This window comes from Mobula birostris, chromosome 18 (genome assembly GCF_030028105.1).
Source record: "Mobula birostris isolate sMobBir1 chromosome 18, sMobBir1.hap1, whole genome shotgun sequence".
Taxonomy (NCBI): Eukaryota; Metazoa; Chordata; class Chondrichthyes; order Myliobatiformes; family Myliobatidae; genus Mobula; species Mobula birostris.
In genome coordinates this window covers 45,072,166-45,095,007 of record NC_092387.1, presented here as the reverse complement: position 1 = coordinate 45,095,007, position 22,842 = coordinate 45,072,166, and the positions used below count along the sequence as shown (strand labels likewise).

Below are 22,842 nucleotides of genomic sequence, written 5' to 3'. Positions count from 1 at the left end.
TGCATACTATAATGGCACTTTGAATATAAGCTAGTTGTGCCACAAAGGTGGTTGCCTCAGATGTAATAATTCAGTTTTGAATACCTATAAAGGTTAAACAGCATGGTTTTGCAGCTATTAATGTAGTTGCCTCACTAAGATCTGGTTTGATATTGACTTCTGCTTTTGTCTGTGTGGAAGCCCTTTAGCTCAACAAGTCTGAACCAACCATCAAATACGCATTTACACCAATCTCATTTTATTCTGCATGTTTCCACCATCTCCTCCCACACTCGATCACTCTTCTGCATACTGAGGACTATTTATAATAGCTGGTTAACCTGCAGGGCTTTGGGATGTGGGAGGAAACAAGCAACCTACCCACAGTCAGTGAAAGATTGTGCAAATTCCATACGGGTAGCACCAGAGGTCAATAACAGAACCCAGGTGGTTGGAGCTGTGAGGGAACGACCCTGAGATGGTGTGTGATTCTTCCAGGTGCTAGAGTTGCCCGAACATCACAAAAATGTCCTAGATGGTAGTTTACTGTAAATGGTAGATGTGTGGAGTTAATGGCTATGTGATAGAGGTCAGTTTATAGCCAAGTATTATCACGATCACTCTAAAAGCCAGCTGAGTGACAATGAGCTGCATAGTTTTCTGTTTCGTGACACACACGCACACTTCTGACTGTTAGATTGCTGGCGTTTAGGACAACAATGAAGGTCCTCCATCTCTGTCTGTCCTTGGCCATCTTCTTTATTGTGTCCAGGTGTGGTTCAGAGTCCTCATTTCTGTCTCTATGGTAGGGTGCCAAGTTGTCTTTGGTCTCCCATGCTTCCTCTGCCCTTCTGGGGGTCCAGTGAAGTGCTGTCTTGATGATAGTGTGTTGAGAAATATGAAAAATATAGAACTTATTCATCTAATTCAGAATACAAATAATAAAAAGCAACATAAAATTTGCCTTCACCAATAGTTAATAACAGCAATAAGTAAATTCAATTAAGAAGTGCTCAGTGCTGTTGTGTGCCTGGCTTCTACATTTGTTGTGCAAAATTATTACCTGAAATGGACATTTGATTCACATTTCAGGCTTATACCTGCACCACATCAAACAATCCAAACTTATGAAACTATTTGAAGAAAGTAAAGAAAATTATAATATGTTAAATTTAAAATAAATCCATTGAGAATTGAAGTGCTTTATGTTTATATCTATTCACATTTGATGTTACATGCACCATCTGCTCAACTGTTGAATGTAATATAACACGCTCCTTGAAATTTCCAAATAATGCCATTTTTATTAAACAAACCACCACCATAAATACTTAAGTGAATTTGTTTCAAAGTAAGTTAACGGAAACCCCATGATTTAAATCTCTTTCAATTATTCACACATGAAAAATTTGCATGTACTGTATTGTCCATATATGTACAATAGATATGTACTTCTAGCTGTACATACCCTCATCAAATTTCCATTATTATAGTCTGTTTGTTCACATTAATAATGAGGGACTATGTAGGTTTGCCGTGATGTGGTTAGCTCCTGCTACCAGTGGTGTTGTGTTGTAGAGAGCACCGCTGTATTGTAAAGTTCCCAGCGGCTGAATTATTTTTGATGCAACATGTACTGTAACATGGACCAGATTGCACTAATCCCCATCTGCACTTCACTGTCCTTTAATTCTCTTTCGATTAACCTATAGGTACCAACACAGGAAATATAACATATGAAAGTAAACATTTGAAGAATCATCATAGAGATCTATTTAAGAGGTTTCTATAAATAAATAGTTAAGTTGCAATTACTTTAACAACACATCTTGAAAATAACGGACTAATTGAGGACGAAATTCAAAAGTTATAAGTATCTTTATCAAAACAATCAACATAAAGCATCATTGTTATTTTATAAAGCTTAATTGCCACAGATCAAAAATCAGTGGTGAGCAGCGCTGGTGGGAATATTCAGAACCAGCATAAACTCAGTGGGCTGAATGGCCTCTTCTGTAGTTAAAACAGTTGAGAAATATCTGAAAGGGTATAAGAATCTTTTTGTTTGTTCATTATGTGCCATGTCGTATGATGTGGGTGATCATGGTCTTTCCATGACCATGATTGTTCTTGGCAAATTTTTCTGCAGAAGTGGATTGCCATTGCCTTCTTCTGGGCAGTGTCCTTACAAAACGGTTGACCCCAGCTATTATCAATCCTCTTCAGAGGTTGTCTGCCTGGTGCCAGTGGTCACATAATCAGGCCTTGTGGTATGCACCACCTGCTCGTACGACCATCCACCACCTGCTCCCATGGCTCCACGTGATACTGATCGGGAGGCTAAGCAGGTGCTACACCTTGCCCCAGGGTGAACTGTAGGCTAGCAGATGGAAGGAGCATCTTAAACCTTCTTTGGTAAAGGAGTATATCTAACAATAAGATGTTTATATTTATGTCAGTCAATTAACAGCAGAATTCATGATTCTTATTTTTTTTTGCATATCATGGGATTGTGAACTGATGTGATGAAAGTGCACTTTACGTATGAGCAGTGGCCAAGTGTAAGCCTTTTCCCATATCTCAATTAAAAGCTTGTGGTTATAGTCATTCTGTGGTTGCTTTGCCTTATCTCCGTAAAGCTTTGTAACTATGGCCAGTCCTTTATAGGAACTGCTGAAAGTGGACATGTCAATGTGCCAGAAAAGGCAATGTCCTTTTAAAGATGATAGGAAAGTATTTTGTTTCTTGGATGTGTTATTTCCTGTTCGAATATACCATAAAGAATTGATTTATTTACAGTGCTTTTCACTCTTGCGTCAGCTTAAGTCAAGTCCACAGCAATGTGACAACATAGTTTAACCATCTGGCTTTCTAGTTAACTATCAAAAGCGGCATGATAAACCATTACTAATGAGGAACAGCTTGGAAATGAGTTACTCCCTCCCATATTTTGCATTTAACAAATGACAAACAAATAGCAGGACAACTGGTCTGCTTTTTCTCAGAAGCTTTAAATGGAATGAGGTTAAGTTGACTTTAAATATTCTGGTTGTAGCAGGAAGGCATTGGTTAGACTATGAGTTGCTCAGCTGATTAAATCACTTGAGGAATGTATCTGTTATATAGAATTCCAATTAAAGGACATTATTGGAAAAATCACTTTGACTTCTTAATCTTATTTTATAATTTAATGTCTCTGTAAAGAACAGTTAGACTGGAATCTGAAAGTTAATATTAAACCCAATTTCTCAATTTGTTAGAAATTTGAGCAGTTGTAGCAAACAGGGTTTTAAACTAATATTGAATATCATAATTCATTATGATGAGGATATAATGCTACAACTGTAGCCCAGATCATTAAACTGTGTCTTTATCGTAATGTCATATTGACGCCTGTGACCGATTTCACATCAATAGCTTTTGCACAATAAAGACCTACAGGCTTCTGTGATTGCTCAGCTGGTTCAGTCCAGCCAAGCCCGAGGTTGGATTTCTCTCTATGGCGCTGAGTTAACCCGAGCTCAGTTGGAGTGATGACAGGATGGGTCAATAGGCGTTCATGCTCTGGGCTAGGCAGGGGAAGTCAGCCAGCACTTCTATTTCTGATTAGAGCCCTACTTGCTGCGAGATTGTGTTTCAGCCTGATGCCTTGCTTGAGAGGAGACGAACTTGCATTTCTATAGCACCTCCCAGCTCCTTTTATAGAATATCCCAAAGCATTATACAACTTTTGAAGGACTTTTGTCACTGTTGTAGGAAACAATGATTGCCAGTTTAGGCACAACAAGCAGCCAGAGGCAGGAGTGTGATAGCAGATGTAATCTTCAATGAGATTTAATTGACATAGGACAAGTCGCCAGAGTCTCTGTTGACATGTGCAGTTTTTTGCCGTCTACCTGAGCAAACAGATAGTCACAGATTTTAAATCAGGTTGCAATTATAGGCTCATGCTTCTGGAATGGGACTTAAAAGCTGTAACTTTTGATTCAGACAAGGGTGCACCTCAGTACTGGATTCTGCTGGGTTATGTCAATTTCTTTCCCATACCACAGTGTCTCCCACTCCCCTGCCACGGGGTCCGCACTGAATAGTTTGCCAGGTATTTTATTAACATTGGCCTCTAGTTTGAAGGAGTGAATGTAGGCCTAGCAATTCATCTAACATGTTTTCTGCTATTAGCATCTTCCTAACACTGTTTTGCAATGCTCCAAAAAAAATAGTGAAATTAATTAGCACCAGTTCTAAGACAATGCCGATAGGCTCCCTGATTTAACAGCACCCTCTTTCAGAAACAGCTGGAGGTAGTTATCATATTTCTCCTGTTAACGGTACCTTTCCTCCCAGCTCTGACCTCAGGAAGTTGCACTGACTCTTAAAGGGTCAGGCGATAACGTAGTCCCTTTCTTTCAGTTACTGGATAGTGTTGGCAAAGAATGGGTACACGCCACAGTGATGGGTGGAGGGGTGTGGAAGGAAGGGAGTGGTTTTCAGAGACCTCTCCAAGGACAGAGGAAAATGCACAGACTGCAGAAAAAAAACCTGCATGCTTAGGAAGCAACTTCCTTGTGTGAAGGGTTCTTACCATAACAAATCGTCAGGGAAGACTCTGTAAGGGGATGAGTGCCTTCTGGGAACGTGTGCACTTTTGGGAGCCTATCACCGGGCCAAATGCCCCTTCCAAGCCTGGATAGGAAGTTGCAATTGTCAGATGGCCCACTTTGCTGTCTTCTGTAATGCAACGGCGAGCGACAAACTAGTGTGTAATTCCCAGCTCCTGAGGATTGTGAGGCACAATTTCAGAGAGAGCCTTGACCCATACATTGACTTTGAGAGCAGTACAGGCACTTGGATTTGGGGTTTGTCTGCCAGACAAGTCTGAAGTAGCAAACAGATACAGGAAGCACCAATATCATTTCATGATTAGCAAACGGGACTGAGTCATTTGGTGCTTTGTTCTTCTCTCTGACCTACTTCCTCTCTTAATAAAAAAAATACTTCATTTCCAAGTTAAAACTGTGCAGGCTCAGGCTTCAGCTCCATTACCTGTGTATCTAAGGTTCAAATGATTGAAGTAGCTCTATAGTTAGTCTTTTCTTCTTCCCAAGTTAGATCCAGACATTGGAGAAGTAGTAATATATTTACATTGTACAGAACATTGATATTAATGTACTGATGGAACTGAGAGCAGTTATCCACAAAATGGTTCCTGGTAATACTCTTGTTGTGACAATTTTTGCTTATATTTTAATTCAAAAGAGTGGGTTAATGTGCTAATGAAGATAATTGTTTAGAAAACCTTTCATGAGAAGAAAAAGGATTGCAATCAGGTTAAAAGAATAAAACAGTATCTTTTGCTTTAACGAATGTGAGTGTTCGGTAAAGAGAAGGTGATGGTTTTCATTAACTTTTTCCCCCAATTGTGTTTTCTTTTAATTTAGGGTCAACCAGGAGCGAGAGGGTTCCCCGGATATCCGGTGTGTTGACGCTTGAGAGACATTTTCCTTTGGAAATCCACTTGTTCAGTAATATTTAACAGCTTGGCTGATAACCAAATTACCTTGATTAATTTGCGTAACTGAATGTATGAATATGCTGAAAGGAATTAATGGCGTATTTTATCCCACCTTGATTTACAAGTCCCAACATTGTACATGCTGCCTGTTGTAAAGTCGCACAGTTTGGTTGTAACTTTCACTTTACCCTGAGCTCAGCCTGCTCATTATATTAAGGCTGTTCTTGTGAGTTTTGGGTTTCATTCTAACACATTCCATTGCTCATCTCAACCCAAAGCTCAGCAGAAAATGTCCTTAATTAATCCCGTGACACTTGGAACATGCATGCAGTGCAACATAGTCTTGTCAAAATGGCCCAATCTTCATAAACATGGGATGAATCCGAGCTACAGGCAGGAAGCTCAAAGTGAGTGCAGATCTCAGGCACTGACGTTACATCACTCGGCCGTCCATAAGACCACTGGGGTTTCCAGCAAGATGGTGGGTTTTCAGTTCCTGCACAGTAGCATATTCTAAAACAAAATGGATTTATAAAATTCTGGTGTATTCAAGTACATGTAGATATAAAAGTTTAAATTGAAAAATGAAATTATTTTCAAGGATAAACTATTCATATACATTTAGAATGCCATGTACATTTACATGTACAATATTCAGAATTTGCTGTGGTGTGTTGGTGCAACATGCAACAGAACACAACTACATTCAACAATTCTAAAGAATGAAGGATTATATAAAATAATTTAGAGGTTAAAGTACAAATATGGAATAAAATGAGTGTAAATACCTGCATGTATTTACAGTGTAAGCAGCATTATGAGAAATAGTTTGAAGTGTTTACAGTCCAGTGCAGTGACTGAGGTAATGGGGGGCAGGGCTTGTTTGACATTATGATTAATCAGAGATAAAGAGGTGTGCTTTTCCCCTTCCTCAGGAATATCCCAAAGTGCTTCACATGTGATGACTTAGTTTGTTGCACAGTCACTATAGTCCTATCATCAGAGTCAGTAGCCACTGGGGCTTGGCAAATTACAATGAGATGAACAACAAGTTTTCTATTTTTACTGATGGTGTTAAAGGATGCATTAGAAATCTGGTTCAGCTTTTTGAACTCGACCTTAATGGATGAAATTTAAATCTGTAGTCGCAACAGAAGTGAAAACTTTCTATAAATATAACTAATAGTACTCACTTGCATTGCTGTGACCTGTGCAACATCTTTATAAATGTGAGCCTGGGCATTTGGGCTGTCAGACATCTTTTGTCCTCACTTATCACTTTTACTGAGCAAGGTGCAATACAGTAAGGTTTTTGGAATACAGTTAGTTAATGATAATATTGTCAAAGATCAATAATAAGAAACATAATAATTCATCATGAAATAGATTAGCGGTTAAAATTAAAGCTTGCAACTGAATTCAGTGAAAACTGAAGCAAGTTGATTGTTTCTCTGTTCAATGATCCTGAGATTGGGATTTCTTCTCAATGTTCAGGTGAATATCACTCTGAGCCTTTGAATTCTATATGAGTAGAGTAGTAAAGAACAGATCTCTGGTCTCCTGCTGTTCAGTCATTTCCCTTCAGTTCTGTGTGAACCTTTGATTACTCTCCCATGAATGTTTTTAGGAATGTTGAGTTTCCAATAATAGGAAGTGATGGGAACTTGGTTATTTTTGCCATGTTGTTGATTTGGAATTTACGTGTTGCTTGCAGAACTGTTTTAATAATGAATAATTTGCTGCATGGATGGCAGGGAACAGATTTTGTAAGCCTTAGCCACTTGAGCTCAAGGTATCAGTGAAACATGAAGCCTGCGGTGGGGATAGACTTGACTCGTGATTCAGCTGCATTCCCTACTGCCAAGCTACATACACGCATCCAACAAATAGCCACAGAGTGTAAGCAAGGGAATTAGTAGGGAAGTAATGAGGTTTGGAATTGAATATCTCTCAAGGCTTAGGAAAGCTGAGACTGCAAATTCAGCCTAAGTACAAAGATACTTTATACACCTTTGTTCTTATTTGAACCTAATCCATGCATTGAAGGAAAGTCCAGACATTCCAAAGTGCCGTAATTGATATTGATTTAGAATTATCCATGTGAAATTCAACAGCATTCTAAATGTTTGCTCCTGTGCTTTTAATTTACTCACACCTTCAGTAAACTATTAAATGGCCAGATGTTGAGTGCTGGAGTTTGCACCAAACTGGAAAAAAAATACCTTTTAACAGTTAATATTGTCAGAAATGATTTACCATTTAACATATTGATTTCTTGCCAGCTGTGTTGTGTTCAATTTGCCAAGCTGCTTCCGTTTGTCTTTTTTTCCCCCTTTTGGTGAACACATTGAAACGATAAAACTGACCAGGTTTGAGCGTGCTTTACACACTTCACTACCAGCTGATGGGGGCCAGCTAAAAACTGCATCTTAACCAACTACTGGTGACTAAACAAGTCTGGGAAAGAGCATCTTCTCTGCTTCTGTGTTTGTGTACTAACTATTCCACTGCTGAGTTTTTCATTCAACTAACGGATTCATTATCATGTACAAATGTCTTGGGGGGAGGGGGAGGAGAAAACTGAATGCCTTGAATTTTATTTTCTGCAACAGCTTGTGTTTGTATTTGTATTCATCAGTATTTAATTTATTTTAAAGGGCCCTATAGGGTTGGATGGTAAATCTGTAAGTAGGCCATATCAATTTTCTACATATTGTTATATTATATCACTGCATTCTTTACATTCAGTACCAATATTTGTGTGTGTGCTTGTACCTCAAATATTTATTCATTTTTCTTTGTTTTCACAATTTTGGATTACTTGGCCACATCAGAGTGTCAAGAGAGTAGTTTTCTTCTTAGAACAAAGCAAATCAGGCAATAATATTCACAAGAATCCTTTTTCACTTCTTCACAATGTATGGGCATCACAGACATAGCTAGAATTTGTTGTAAATCGCTAATTACCCTGCGGGGGGGGCAGGTGTTGTTGTAACTTCAGTATGGTTCAAGCTTTGTGGCTGATATCCCAGATATCGATAGATATATTCGTCGCCTGAGTTACTCTTGGTCATCTCCAGGAGATTTTATTTTGGGAGGCTCTTAGCACCTAGCACCCGATCAATTAACACTATAATCCTAGCACCGAGCATTGCCTGGCAAAGCCAAAGCTGCGTGTACAGTTAGCAAACTAGCCGAGCTAACAGATTCAGGCAATTTAGACCATCTGGTCAATTGTATCTTCTGGTGCAGTGATCAAGTTTCAATTGCATGAAGGTACTGTGTCCAGTCCACAGGTTTGTTGTCACTGACAATAGTCGTGAAATCCGTTGTTTTGCATCAGCAGTACAGTGCATGCATAACAAATTGCTATAAGTTAGAGTAAAAATTAGACAAATAATCAGTGCAAAAAGAGGAATGGTGAGGCGGTGCTCATGGGTTCATGGACCATTCAGAAAGCCAATGGCGGAGGGAAAGAAGCTGTTCCTAAATTGTAGAGTGTGGATAGTCACCTTCTGTACCTCCTCCCTGATGGTAGTAATGAGAACGGGATCCATAATGATGGATGCTGCCTTCTTGTTGCACCGCCTTTTGAAGATGCCCTCAATGGTGTGGAGGCGTGTGCTTCTTATTATGGAGCTCATGAGAATACACAAGAGCAGTCAATATCTGATTTAAACAAAGTAGCACAAACATAAACATGAACATTGGTTATACATCATTTCTTGAAGATTTTAACCCAATTTCACAATACATAGGGAAATGTGTTGGAAAATTTGAATAAATTTGCTACATTTTTTGACATTGGTCTTGGAGCTTAATATTTTGTTCCTGTCGTTTCAGGGAAAAGCTGGACCTAAGGGTGACGTAGTAAGTGTTGTCAAAATCAAAGCATGCTTCTTTAGCAATATTGCATTGAGAGTGAGCATCCAAGTTAAAGTTGACTATGTCTTTCTATTGGAACTCTGTTAGAGTTGTTCATTGTGTATTGTGCACCCACTACAGATTTACAGGCATGGCCATATTGATGTGAAAAAAAACTACATGCAGGCAAAGAGATACACAAACACTTTTGAGCATGTGTAAGCAATGAAACACTATAGGTTACATTTTGCTAACCAACACTTGTGATCTGGCTTCAAGTTAGGGAGATAGCAATCACAAATTAAGCCTTGAATGTGGTATGTAATATGCAACAACAGAAATTTTGGTTGCTATTCCAAAGTACACACCAGAGCCCCTGCTATTAATTCCCAGCAAGTTAAATTTTATCAGCTGTAGTAGCGAAAGATTGAAATACTTATTGATAGCTGTCACTATTATCAAATCATCTTGGAAGACGGTTCAATAATTTTTGGAGTCTTTGAAACAGGATTTTATGTCTCATCATTTTTTAATGTAAAACTTTATATACAGTATTTCCAACCAAATATTGCCCTAAATAACACATGACTCTTCAGTGTTTGCTGATATTATTATTCATTTTGGGGTCAGGTGCTCCGGTTTTCTTGCACAGTCCAAAGACATACCAGTTGGTAGGTTAATTGGTAAATTGTCCCATGATTAGGCTAGGGTTAAATTGGGGTTGCTGTGTGGTGTGGCTCGAAGGTTCATAAGGGCCTATTCTGCACTGTATCAAAATAAATAAATATGTTTCTGCACAATTGTGTGAAAATGCTCTGCAAGATGCTTAAGGCACCTTATATTTTAGATGGAGAGAACTTCACAATCCACAACATAGTTCATTCAAGTTCTAACTTGATTTTATTTTTACACAGGGCATGCCTGGTCCCAAAGGTGAAAAGGTGAGCTCATCTATTGTAATAGAAAATACATACTCTGTTTCAAAAATGCCTGTGAGAAATCACTGCAACAGAAATTTTGAAAAGGTAACTGAAATAGATTATGGATGCAAACATGAGGAATTCTGCAGATGCTGGAAATTCAAGCAACACACATCAAAATTGCTGGTGAACGCAGCAGGTCAGGCAGCATCTCTAGGAAGAGGTACAGTCGACGTTTTGGGCCGAGACCCTCCGAGGACAGGTCTCGGCCCGAAACGTCGACTGCACCTCTTCCTAGAGATGCTGCCTGACCTGCTGCGTTCACCAGCAACTTTGATGTGTGTTGCGTAGATTATGGATGTTACTTTCACACACTTCCAGAAGACATTATGAGATGCTGAAATAGAAACTTGTGGAACTGAATGCAGTTTATCGACTTGGTTAGGAAATCACTTAAATAAGAGGAGACAGAGAAAAAAGGTAATAATCAGGTTCTGAAATTGGCAGGATGTAACAAAGATTGGGGCCACAATTATTTATCACAGTTTTAAGTGGTTCTGATGACAAGATAAAAAGCCACCTATCTAAATTGTTGCTGTGGTCAAGTAAAGGTGTTATTGTATGAAAATTAATGGAAGTATTGAATCACAAAGAGTTGTCAATAGATTAAGCAAATGAATAAATCTAACATCACTTCCTCCAATATAGTCCTCCCAGGGAGTAGCTTGATGTGTTACTTAAGTATCACCTTCTGTGTCAGAAACACTTCCCCTATTCAACCATATTCAGCCGCTAAATGAAAAGGCTTAATTTCAATATTACAAATGTGACTTTGGACCTAAAAAAAAGGATAGAACAGAGAAAAGGTGGTAAACTAGAAGGTGCCCCCAAGCAACTTGAGAGTCTATGACCAGAGATTGTTAAAATATCATTGATAGTTGCATTTAAGAACAATATAAGAACATAAGAAATAGGAGCAGGAGTAGGCCATCCGGCCCATCGAGCCTGCCCTGCCGTTCAATAAGATCATGGCTGATATGTCTGTAAACTCAGCTCCATCTACCTGTCTTTTTACCATAACCCTTAATTCCCCTACTATATAAAAATCTATCTAAATGTACCTTAAATATATTTAGTGAAGAAGCCTCAACTGCTTCCCTGGGCAGAGAATTCCACAGATGCACCACTCTCTGGGGAAAACAGTTTCTCCTCATCTCTGTCCTAAATCTTCTCCCCTGAATCTTAAGACAATGTCCTCTAGTTCTAGTCTCACCTACCAATGGAGACAACTTTTCTGCTTCTATCTTAATCTATCCCTTTCAAGGTTTTGTATGTTTCTATAAGATCCCCTTTCATTCTTCTGAACTCCAGAGAGTATAGTCCCAGGTGACTCAATCTCTCCTCATAAGTTAACCCCTTCATCTCTGGAATCAACCTGGTGAACCTCCTCTGCACTGCCTCCAAAGCCAGTATATCGTTCCTCAAGTATGGAGACCAGAAGATTTAATCAAAAAGAATAATTAGAGCATTTTTTTACCTACATATGGAGGAGCAATTTTGCAACTGTTCCATAAACAGCACTTGATGCTGCAAAGTTATTTATGTTATGGTTAGTAATGCTAAGTATTACTGCATAGGTAAGATATAGGTTTAGGAATTTTATCACAGACTAACTGCAATCTCACTGAATGTTGATTAGGCATGGGGGCTAAGGGTGCCATCTGTTCTTTGTTGCAATGTTCTTCCGCCCTAATATTATGCAATTGTTTTATTGCTTTCCAAAGGGGGACTGTGGTCTTAAAGGGGAAAAGGTAAGTTGCAATTCTGAATTAAATGCATATTAAAGACTAAAGTTTTTCATTTTAGCAATGCTACATTGATTCATGAGCTAAAATGATAGGTTCTCACAGAGAGTAGTTCAAATTATGAAGGACATGTTGAAAGAGTATGAGCTAAATGCAACTAATTCAACCACTCTTGCATGTACAGTGCCTTTGAAAAGTATACACCACCCACCCCCCCCAGGATTTTTCATGTTTTATTGTTTTACAGCATTGAATCACAGTGGATTTAATTTGCCTTTTTTGACACTGTTCAACAGAAAAAGGCTTTTTCATGTCAAAGTGGAAACAAATTTCGATAAAGTAATCTGAATTAATTACATACATAAAACACAAAATAATTGATTGTGTAAATATTCACCCTCTTCAAGTCAGTATTTAGTAGATGCAACTTTGGCAGCAAGTACAGCCTTGAGACTGTGTGGATTGGTCTATATTAGCTATATCTGGACACTGCAATTTTCCCCATTCTTCTGTACAAAACTGCTCAAGCTCTGTCAGTTTGCATGAGGACCGTGAGTGAACCGCCCTTTTCAAGTTCAGTCACAAACTCTGAATTGGATTGAGGTCTGGACTCTGACTTGGCCACTCCAGAACATTAACTTTGTTGTTTTTAAGCCATTCCTGTGTAGATTTGGCTTTATGCTTGGGATCATTGTCTTGCTGGAAAACAAATATTCTCCCAACTCGCAGTTCTCTTGCAGACTGCATCAGGTTTTCTTCCAGGGTTTCCCTGTATTTTACCTTCGACCTTCACAAGCCTTCCAGGGTCTGCTGCAGTGAAGCATCCCCTCAGCATGCTGCAGTCACCACCATGCTTCACAGTAGGGATGGTGTGTTCTTGCACGGTCACTCAGTTTTTGAGAACGACCTGCTCTTAAGTAGATTTACAGCTGTGCCATATTCTTTCCATTTCTTGATGACTGACTTAACTGTACTCCAAGGGATATTCAGTGACTTGGAAATTTTTATCCATCTCCTGACTTGTGCTTTTAAAGAACCTTTTCACGGAGATGCTTGGGGTGTTCTTTTGTCTTCACGGTGTAGTTTTAGCCAGGATTCTGACTCACTAGCAGTTGGACCTTCCAGATACAGGTGTGTTTTTACTACAATCAATTGAAACACTTCGACTGCACACAGGTCTCCAAAAAACTGATCTCCGCATAACTAATTATGTGACTTCTAAAACCAATTGGCTGCACCAGTGATGATTTGGTACATCCTTTAAAGGGTGGTGGGGGTGAATACTTATGCAATCAATTATTTTGTTTTATATTTGTAATTAATGTAGATCACTTCGTAGAGATTTGTTTTCACTGTGACACGGAAGAGTTTTTTTTGTTGACCAGTGTCAAAAAAGCCAAATTACGAGGGGTGATTGATAAGTTTGTGGCCTATGGTAAAAGGAGTCAATTTTAGAAAACCTAGCACATTTATTTTTCAATATAGTCCCCTCCTACATTTACACACTTAGTTCAGCGGTCGTGGAGCATACGGATCTTGGACCTCCAGAAAGTGTCCACAGCAGGGGTGATTGATAAGTTTGTGGCCTATGGTAGAAGGAGATGAGTTATACAGCTCTTGTTACATGCACATGCAGTTCAACACTTTGAGTGATTATGCAGAAAGTTTGAAGTTAAGAACTCATCTCCTTCTACTGTACCTTAGTCCACGAACTTATCAATCACCCCTGATGAGTTATTAACTGAGTTATTAACTTCAAACTTTTTGCATAATCACTCAAAGAGTTGAACTGCATGTGCAGGTAACGCGAGCTGTATAACTCATCTCCTTCTACCGTTGGTCACGAACTTATCAATCACCCTTGCTGTGGGCACTTTCTGGAGGTCCAAGATCTGCATGCACTGTGACTGCTGGACTAAATGTGTAAGTGTAGGAGGGGACTACAGTATGTTGAAAAATAAATTGACACCTTCTACCCTAGGTCACAAACTTATCAATTACCCCTCGTAAGTCCACTGTGATTTAATGTTGTAAAACATTAAAACATGAAAAATTCCAAAGGGGAGGAGGGGTGAATACTTTTTATAGACACTGTGACTGTAATTCAGAATTGAAAATGAATCAGAGTCAGGTTGCAGTGCAGTGATGACCACAGCTGTTTCTACATTGTCCAGAGAAACTATCAAGCTGTTGTGTGTATTTTTTAATGTCCGAGTTCTGTGTCCTTAATTTGTTGCTATACACTCCAAACTCAAGGAACCCTTATCTCCTTGCATCTGCTAGCTCCTCTGCTCTGCTGCCAAATTGCAGTGTTTATTGCACTGCAAATTGCACAGATTACTGTTAAGTGAATGCTAGCTGTAAATCTCTTTGTTTGTTCTATAAGGTAAAAGTTTTTTTGTTCCATTTTTGATGTGTTTAAAAGTTTGAATTTTAAGTTATGTTTTTCTAAAGCCAGGCAGTTTAAAAGTAACAGGATGACTCTTTCACAATCATTCCTTCTAGTGGTTTGTGCTCAGAAGGAAGTCTTTCTTTACTTAAACTGCAGCAGAGCCATGAACAGTAATGCAGATTTTAATGCATCATTTGACATTAAACATCTCTTCACCATTCTCCCAAAATGCTGTTTCCTTTATTTTTCTTACATCTTTACAGTAAATTCCAATTCAAAAACAACTAGTTCTTGAAGTTTTCTTGCATTCGTGATTCTTCGGAGTAATAGCATTTAAAATCTGTATTGCAGGATCAAAGCATTTGCATTTAGAATTACATTTTGGTGAACTGCATTGTTTTCTAGGCAAATCCCAGTAACATCAGTGATGTAACTGAGCAGTTCATATGCTTTAGGTGAATTTGGTTGCTGGATAACCAAAGTTAACTTGGTAACCAAGAGAAGGAATAAAGTATATTACACAAGTTCCTTTCATAACCTCAGGGCATCTCAAAACAGTTGATCAAGTACTTTAAACGTGCTGTGAAGTTTATTGCAAAAGGAATTGAAACAAAATTAACCCACCACCTGAGGTCTAACTGTAGCTCATAAACGAGTCCACTTTGTGAGCAAATCGGCCTCTAGTTTAATCAGACCAGGAGTCCTCATAACATTATAGAGTGACCATGGGAATGGTTTTCACAGGATACTGGATCAAGCACAATTTATCCAATTGACCGTACTGCACTGAAAACGAGGAACAGCATTGACTGCATTATATTCAAACATTACCTGCTCTTGGTTGTTTGGATTTCTCCTGGCCCTGGGCATGCAATGGCTGCAAAATTATTTTCTGAAAATATCTTAAACTCTAGAAGTGGCAATTCTGATGCTGCATTGAAAACTGATCAAAGATGCACCTCAGGCAGTTTCTGAAGTGTGAAGTGTCTGCCAGTCACGTTCAATATTTATGGATGAATCTCAATCACCTACCTGGAGTGTGTGAATCTTCAGAGGTTTTGCACAGGGATACACAGAATGCAGAGACAAGCTGACTTTGGTCTGGTTTCCATCTATATTGCAAGATTACTGATTGGAAGTCCAATCTCCAGCTTTAATATTGCCATGCAGATATATTAGATGAATACATAATAACAAGGGTTGAAAGTTGCACCTTCAAGCCTAATTCAAATGTGCTGTGTAGCCCTTGAGGACATCATTTTGAGTTTTTTTGTTTGTGTGTTTTTTATAATGCCAGGTCAGAATTACTATTCTATCTAATATTATGTATCTTTCATTATATTTCTGAAGGTTGGTACAGCTGCCTGACAGATCAAATGTTTTTAAAACATGATGATTAAGATAGTCAATTACTGCCTGCTAAGTTACTACAGAGAAGACTGTGAGAGAAATAAGTGACACTACAGGAGAATAAATGTTCTTCCAAGAACCACTGCTGAAGGATCAAAGGGAGTGAGAGAAAGTAGAGAAAGATTTGAGGCCCAGTGTTATGGGTTGCAGGAAACTTGGATTGATGGGAAAGGGGGAAGAAATGATCAGTTGAATAGGTGGCTGCAAAGAATGGCAAAGAACAGCCCACTCGTAACATTAAGGGAAGGTTTGCTTACACGTTACTTCAGGCAGCAAATGTGCCTAAACAAGATTCAATGCTCTTTGTTGTGTTTCTGGATTCTGAAAACGCTGATCTGTTTTTTGCATTTCACATTTTCACTCGGTGATCTGTGCTGACATCAAGGAAGTATAACTGCCTGTTAGATCGTCCAACCTTTCTTGCGAGAGGTGACACGTTTTATCTTGCTCCTATTTTATTTGATCCCATCCTGCAACATAGTGAGGGCAAGCCCAAGCATGAATTATAGAAACATGTACAGATTCAGAGCACAACTCCACTAGATCATTAAAAGATGCTGCGTAGGGTTTTGTTCATCACCTTCAGTGTCCCTGCCATCTAAAAGGATGACGGAAAATAAAACTTGTTATGAATCTATATCCTGTACCTTTTTAAGAATTTTAAACAATCTGAATGTACTAGAATTAATATGCATTTACATGCCCTTTCTTACATTATTTGAATATCTACACTGTTAAAACTGCTTGAGGTTTTGCTTTATGCCTTGTGTTTCAACATGGGTAACTGTCAGTATTTTGTGTTAAAATCTATATATAAAGCCATAAAAATAAATGCTTTCACCACAATATACATTTATGCTCTTAATCGTTCTTTCATTCTTCATAATTGTAATGGTGCATAACCAAACTTTTTGACTCAGCAAGGTAGCATCTGGATATAGCTCACTATTTCTGTCTGTACAGGGTCCACAAGGTCCAAAGGGCGACAAGGTAAGCTTGCTTTACCGACATTTCAAACTATTTGTTTGCAAATCTGGGCTCAGATGTAACATTGACTGTGAATATAAGCAAAAACGAAGAAGCCTTGTGCAGGTGCTGTAGGAGAGGTGAGGAACAGTAAATGATCAGCTGATGTTATATGTACATAAATATAAAGACAAGCTTGCTTCTCTCCCAATTCTATAACACTTTGAAATGGTTTCCATTGTTTAAAATATTCAGCTGCCTTTGGTTAATCTTTCAGTAGGAAACTTTCATGAATAGCAACCCATAGTTAAGAAATATCACCCATAGCTGCATATCTACAGTAAGGAATTGTCCATCTGTCATTTCTGTTCTATTATATAAGATTTCCACCCTTACTGAAATGTTAGATGGTTAACATGATAACCATCCAAATGCAGTAGGTGAAGAACTCCTGCATATCTTAAGTTGGAAACATAATAATATTTAATAATTGATATTTTTGTTTAGTAACCATTCAACATTTGTTGTAATTTGTTAAGTGAAAAATATTTTTTGACACATTAAACCCACTTCCTGTCTACCCCAAAATGAGCTGCTTCTACTCAAACCCAGTGTAGCTAGCCAAGCACCATCTGAGAGTCTATCATCACTCTGATAGACTCTGTCATTAAAATAATAGTATCACACACTTCAGCAAAAGGCAGCGACAGAACTAGTGTAAGTGAGTGGTTGACTGTGACTCAGTGGGCCAAGGGGCCTTTTTCCACGCTGCACCTCTCTATGACTTTGTGTATCTTCATCACTGATCGTAAACATGTTTTCATATAATTGCTCAGGATGTTATGTGGTGTCTGGTGAATAGTGTTTGAAAAGAATTAAAGTCTGAGATTAGAAGATGTTTAAACTTTATTCTAGCATTATTTATGGAGCAAAAATACTAGTGTTAATCAATTGAACCAAATGTCCCATTCTTGGATTGTAATACATTCCGTCTGTAAAAACACTAACTTTTTCCATTCTCTAGAGATACAATATAAATGAAGTATTGCAAATCTGATTACTCTTCCATTTCCTAGGGCCAACGTGGAGATTCAGCACTCACGGTGAGTAATCTGTCTAAACGTTTGTTTGCATCATTATACTGGGTACTGTATAAAGCAACATTCATATTCAGTATTTTACGTGAGGGGTTGAGTGCAAAGTTATAATCCTAAAATATAATCATGTTGTCATTTTTCATTCTTAACAGTCCAATTATATAACTAACAATGTTTCACACCATCTAGCTTTATTTAAAGTTATCTTGGTTATCTTAATAATTCAGTCTGGCTCACTTTTGGCATTGAGATGCTAGTTTTACAGAGGAAACTTACTGTTCTTCGTACTGTAATAATCTTCAATGTTTGACTGTGAAAACTAGTGCCTATAACTCAGACTAGTACAGAATATGGCTGGAGACCCTAATACCAGTTACATTTTGATATTAGTCTCTGACTGATAATCATGTTCACAATACAGATCTCCTGAACTCAGCCATTTAACACAGCCATTTAACTTGCCCACATATTAAACTATTAAACAGAGTCTGCTGCAAATTCCATCAAGATTACAACACAAATCTTGCTTTATGCATTCACCAGTTCTCATTTTCTGTAAAAGAAAATACATTTTTAAATTCATTCCCTGTATAATCACCCACTAAAAGACATCCATAGTTGATGTGATTTCTGGAAGATCTTAAGTTTCTGGAAGTTCCTGAGATGACTCATTGTTTTCCTGGAGCAGGTCTCTGGTTAAATATTTACACTGGAAAAAGTAGCGGCTCATATTTTATCATTAGTTTGGGACACTTGAGGATAAGCTTTCTCTTTCCAGGTACTACATGGAAAATTTTTGTGGAGTCATAACTTATTAATATTCTATTTGCAATTCAAAGTAGAAAAATATTGCTAGTTTTCCTGACTTGATGCTGCCCACCACTCTGATGTTTTTCTTACACTCCCTAACAACCTGTGCAACTATCTACCAATTCTTGCTGATTCCACATCTGCAGTTTATTAAACCAGAGTATAAAGTAACCTGGGTGCAGGCGATCTGATATAGAGTCTGCCTGGTAGCTCTATGTTTATTGACTTTTAATTTGTTTAATCACCCTTCAGAGAACTGAATAAAACCAAAATTCATATTCAACTTAAATCCAGCCAGCCATATTCATCTGTGACAAAGAAACGGCTCAGTTCTCTTTCCAAAATGGCAAGGAATGGTTCTGTTTATTAGTAATCCACAGTTTCCCATAACCTTCTCACTTTATCGTTGGTTGATGGGGAATTAAACCAAATGCCACATTAGGATTATAAGTGGGTGCTTAGAACTGACCACTATAAGAGAACTGGTCTCTAAACCACTGTTACAAATTCTGAAAAGATTTCTGGGGCTGCCAACAAGACAATAATACCAAACTTGCAACATATTTAAATGTTAAGTTTTACCCTTTTCCTTCATAATTTAATTGATTGCTATTATTGGAACTGCTCTTATTTATTAGAAGTAGTGATAGTTTTATTTGGTTTTCAAAAAACATAGTTATTTCAAAGTTTCTACTAAAGCAACATAGGTAAAAAATTTATTAGACCTTATAAATGTTTGTCATCTATTGTGATTGAGTGTTTTATCTGTTGGAACAGTGTTTCCATTATTCAGAAAATGAGCTGTTTCAGTTCTAATAGGCAAACTGCAAACACCAGTCTGTCCAGAAAGCTGCATCATGGGTTGGTTGATAGCCAAAAGAATTGTATCATCTCCCATGATCCTGAACAGACCCATGAGTAGGACATGTAGAAGGTAGTCTAAATTAACCCCAGACTGCATGTCCCTGGCATGTCTTGTTGCTTCAATAAGGATTGTGGAACTTCTGTTCACAGGGGTAGTTTTTTATATTTCAAGGTAATCTAAGGCAGTTGAAAGTGGATTTGTTTGTTGCTTACAATCGAGCTTTCATTCTACAGTGACTCAGAATGGTGTCCATTGAAGGCTTTAATTCGGGCTCCAATTGCATGATAGATGCAATGAGAAACACATTTTCCCTTAAACATACGCGATGACTAAATCTCCACAGTTCTCATCTCCTGTCTGGAAGAGCTAACATCTTATTTTGAGATTGCGGCCAGTGGTTCCAGATTCCCCAGTGGGGGAAACATCAACCCTGCATCATTAAGACACTTTATTTGTGTCAGTTTGGGCACAAATAAAACCCATTTCTGCACTAACCAACTTTCCAGTTTAAAATAGAATCTATCGCTATACCAATGTAATCAAAGAAATGCCGATTTGAGCTTTCAATTAATTATTTTTGGGAACAGGAGTTGGAATAACCTAGCTTTATTAAGTTTGGGAATTTTCTGTACTAAAAATATTTCCGATCAGTTTGATATCTTCAACTTTGTGATCATAAACACTCCCAAATTCAAGGAACATTATATCAATTTCCTTCCCTATCTGTCTAACAATTTGAAACATTCCTTTCTGACGATCTTCCTTAAATTCCTGTATCTCAAACATTGTTTTCTATATTTTTCTTTCCTGTTAAAAGTTTATTCTGTATTTCTGTCAAAACATTTTGGTTGGCTTCATTTTACATAATTAGGGTGAGTGATAGGTTATGGTTTAGTTGGATTCCACTGTTTACATTGCAGAGCCCTAAAGAAATGTTGTTCCCTAATAGTAACTGATTCATGAGTGTGGTCGCATATGCGAGGAAATGGGTGCTTGAAGTAATTTTAAGATTGTCATATAAGAATTGAGAAGCCAGTTTATACATAGGAAGCTCCCACAATGTCATCTTTTTTATGAGGTGAGGGATTTTTAAAAAAATGGCCTGAACAGTTATCTTCAAAATAGTGCCATAAGCTGTTTTATTACCCACCAAGAGGACAGATAAGTAACATCTCCTCGGAAAGAGATCACCACAGACAGTACAGTTCTCCTTTAATACTTCAGTGGATTGTAAATGTTGGTGCTTAAGTCTGTTAAGTGGGACCTCAACATAACTTCACTCAGAGTCAAGAGAACTATCATCTGAGCCATATTTATTGAACCGTTGAAGAGGTATGATTCTGTCTGCGCATGGATAGAATCACTTAGTTTCTATGTTGCATTCTGTAGGAGTTCCCTGGGACTTCACTAGCAGCACTGCGGCTAAATCAGATCCAGACTGTGAAGGTTTGTGAGTGCTTTCACTGTCATAATGGTCAGTCTTACAACAGAGTGGCTTGGGTTCCAAGGCAGTAGTTCAGAATTGGTTTTGTAACGAGCAAATTTGTAAAATAAAGAATGACTATTTCCAATCCAAATTGAATAGTAACATATGATTCTTGTCTATAACAATACACTTTATACTTACCTAGACTATTTATGTGGTCTCAGTGAGTTGACTTACTATATATGGGCTATTTTATCCTCCACATTAATTGGTAGGTGTTGCCAACTCTAGTTTTACATATGCCTGGAGGTTTCATTACATGGGCAACTGCTTCCATCTACACTGCCCCAATGTTGCTCTCATACCTATCTTATAAGTGACTCACTTCCCTACGGAGATTTTGGGAGGGAAACAGCTTTCCGCTGCTCAATTGGATGATATTTGACCAATAGTTACGTCCAATTCTGTAACTAAAGAGTATCTAACTTTTCAAAGAAATAATTATTATTTCAGAGTGAAATAATCCCTCATATTATTCCTGAAATTTTACTCTGAGCTACATTTAGGAGGTAAATCCTAAATTTCTGGAAACTTCTGGACAATCCTGGAGGCTTGGCAACCCTATTAATCATTAAGGTTCAGATTTATTTGGGAGAATTCCACGTTACAAATGACAGGAGACCTTATTCCAGAAAGTACACCTGGCTCACTTTGTTATAAGACTGGGTCCAAATTCTCTTTATTAAAGCCAGCAACGAATACTGAGGGCAGTCCTTTGGTGAAACAAAATTGTTTACTGCTTTAATCTTTTAATTTGCTTTTCCTGCAATATTTGGCAAATGATGAAAGGTCTAGATTTATTTTCCTTTCACCAACTGCACACCCACATATAAATGTTTCTGTTGCTGGCTTTCTTCTGTCATCGAGCTCTGCTGTGTTTTCTCAACATTATTGTCTTTTTCCCTCCTCCCTCCTCCATTCACCCTCTTTCCCTCCAAACCAAACATACCATCTCTTGACCCTTGGCTTTTACTGACCTGTGAACTCTTGGCTAATGCCTGTTCAGTTTACATCACCTCAACTGAAAATACTACCACCTGCTGACCAGTTCATCAGACGCCTGTATCTCAAGGTAAATGCCGTTTCTGTAGCTAGGCATCATTTTGTTCTTCCCTGTATTTCTTCCTTCACCCTTTCTAACCACCCATTCTTTCGTCATGCAGTATGCTTATTGGCTGCTCTAAATAATATTAATTACTTGCCCTTTGAACTGACAATGCAAGCTGTTTGTTAGAAGCGGCAGCCATTATCTTCATGGATGTTAATGGTGTTTGATCCAATCTCAGGGTGAACAAGGACAGGCCAATTGCTCCCCAGGACCACCTGGACCTCCAGGACCTAAAGGACCTCCAGGGGATTCAGGAAAGCCCGGAGCTAATGGTTTACCAGTAAGTTTTGGCTTTGTGTGTTTTCTCTCTCATTCAGATCTCTAAGTTTTTTTTTGCATTAAAAAGTTATTTTATTGAGAGCTACGGCATTGTACCGACAGAGCCTTCTGGCCCAACAAGCCCATGCCATGTGACTAATTAAGCTACTTACCTGTACGTCTTTGGGAACGTGGGAGAAAACCGGAGCACTCCGAGGGAGCCCACATGGCCACGGGGGAGAACACACCAACAGAGGCAGAATTCAACCTGGGACACTGCCATGCCATCCTGTTGAAGTGTTGATGTTCAACAGGCATGCACATAACAAACAAATTAAAAATTAATCTTCTTTAGACTTCCTCCTGTTCA

General features: G+C 38.3%; 1 protein-coding gene across 1 annotated transcript in view; it reads left to right on the top strand.

Annotated features, from left to right (window-relative positions):
* The window catches only part of col13a1 (collagen, type XIII, alpha 1), a 123,552-nt gene that overhangs the window by 22,915 nt on the left and 77,795 nt on the right, over nt 1-22,842 (top strand). Inside the window, exons 6-14 of the mRNA XM_072282588.1 lie at nt 5,418-5,453; nt 8,149-8,175; nt 9,335-9,361; nt 10,270-10,296; nt 12,060-12,086; nt 16,846-16,872; nt 17,925-17,951; nt 21,010-21,066; nt 22,393-22,494. Coding sequence (XP_072138689.1) covers nt 5,418-5,453; nt 8,149-8,175; nt 9,335-9,361; nt 10,270-10,296; nt 12,060-12,086; nt 16,846-16,872; nt 17,925-17,951; nt 21,010-21,066; nt 22,393-22,494 — 357 coding nt within the window. The remainder of the gene's footprint in view (nt 1-5,417; nt 5,454-8,148; nt 8,176-9,334; nt 9,362-10,269; nt 10,297-12,059; nt 12,087-16,845; nt 16,873-17,924; nt 17,952-21,009; nt 21,067-22,392; nt 22,495-22,842) is intronic.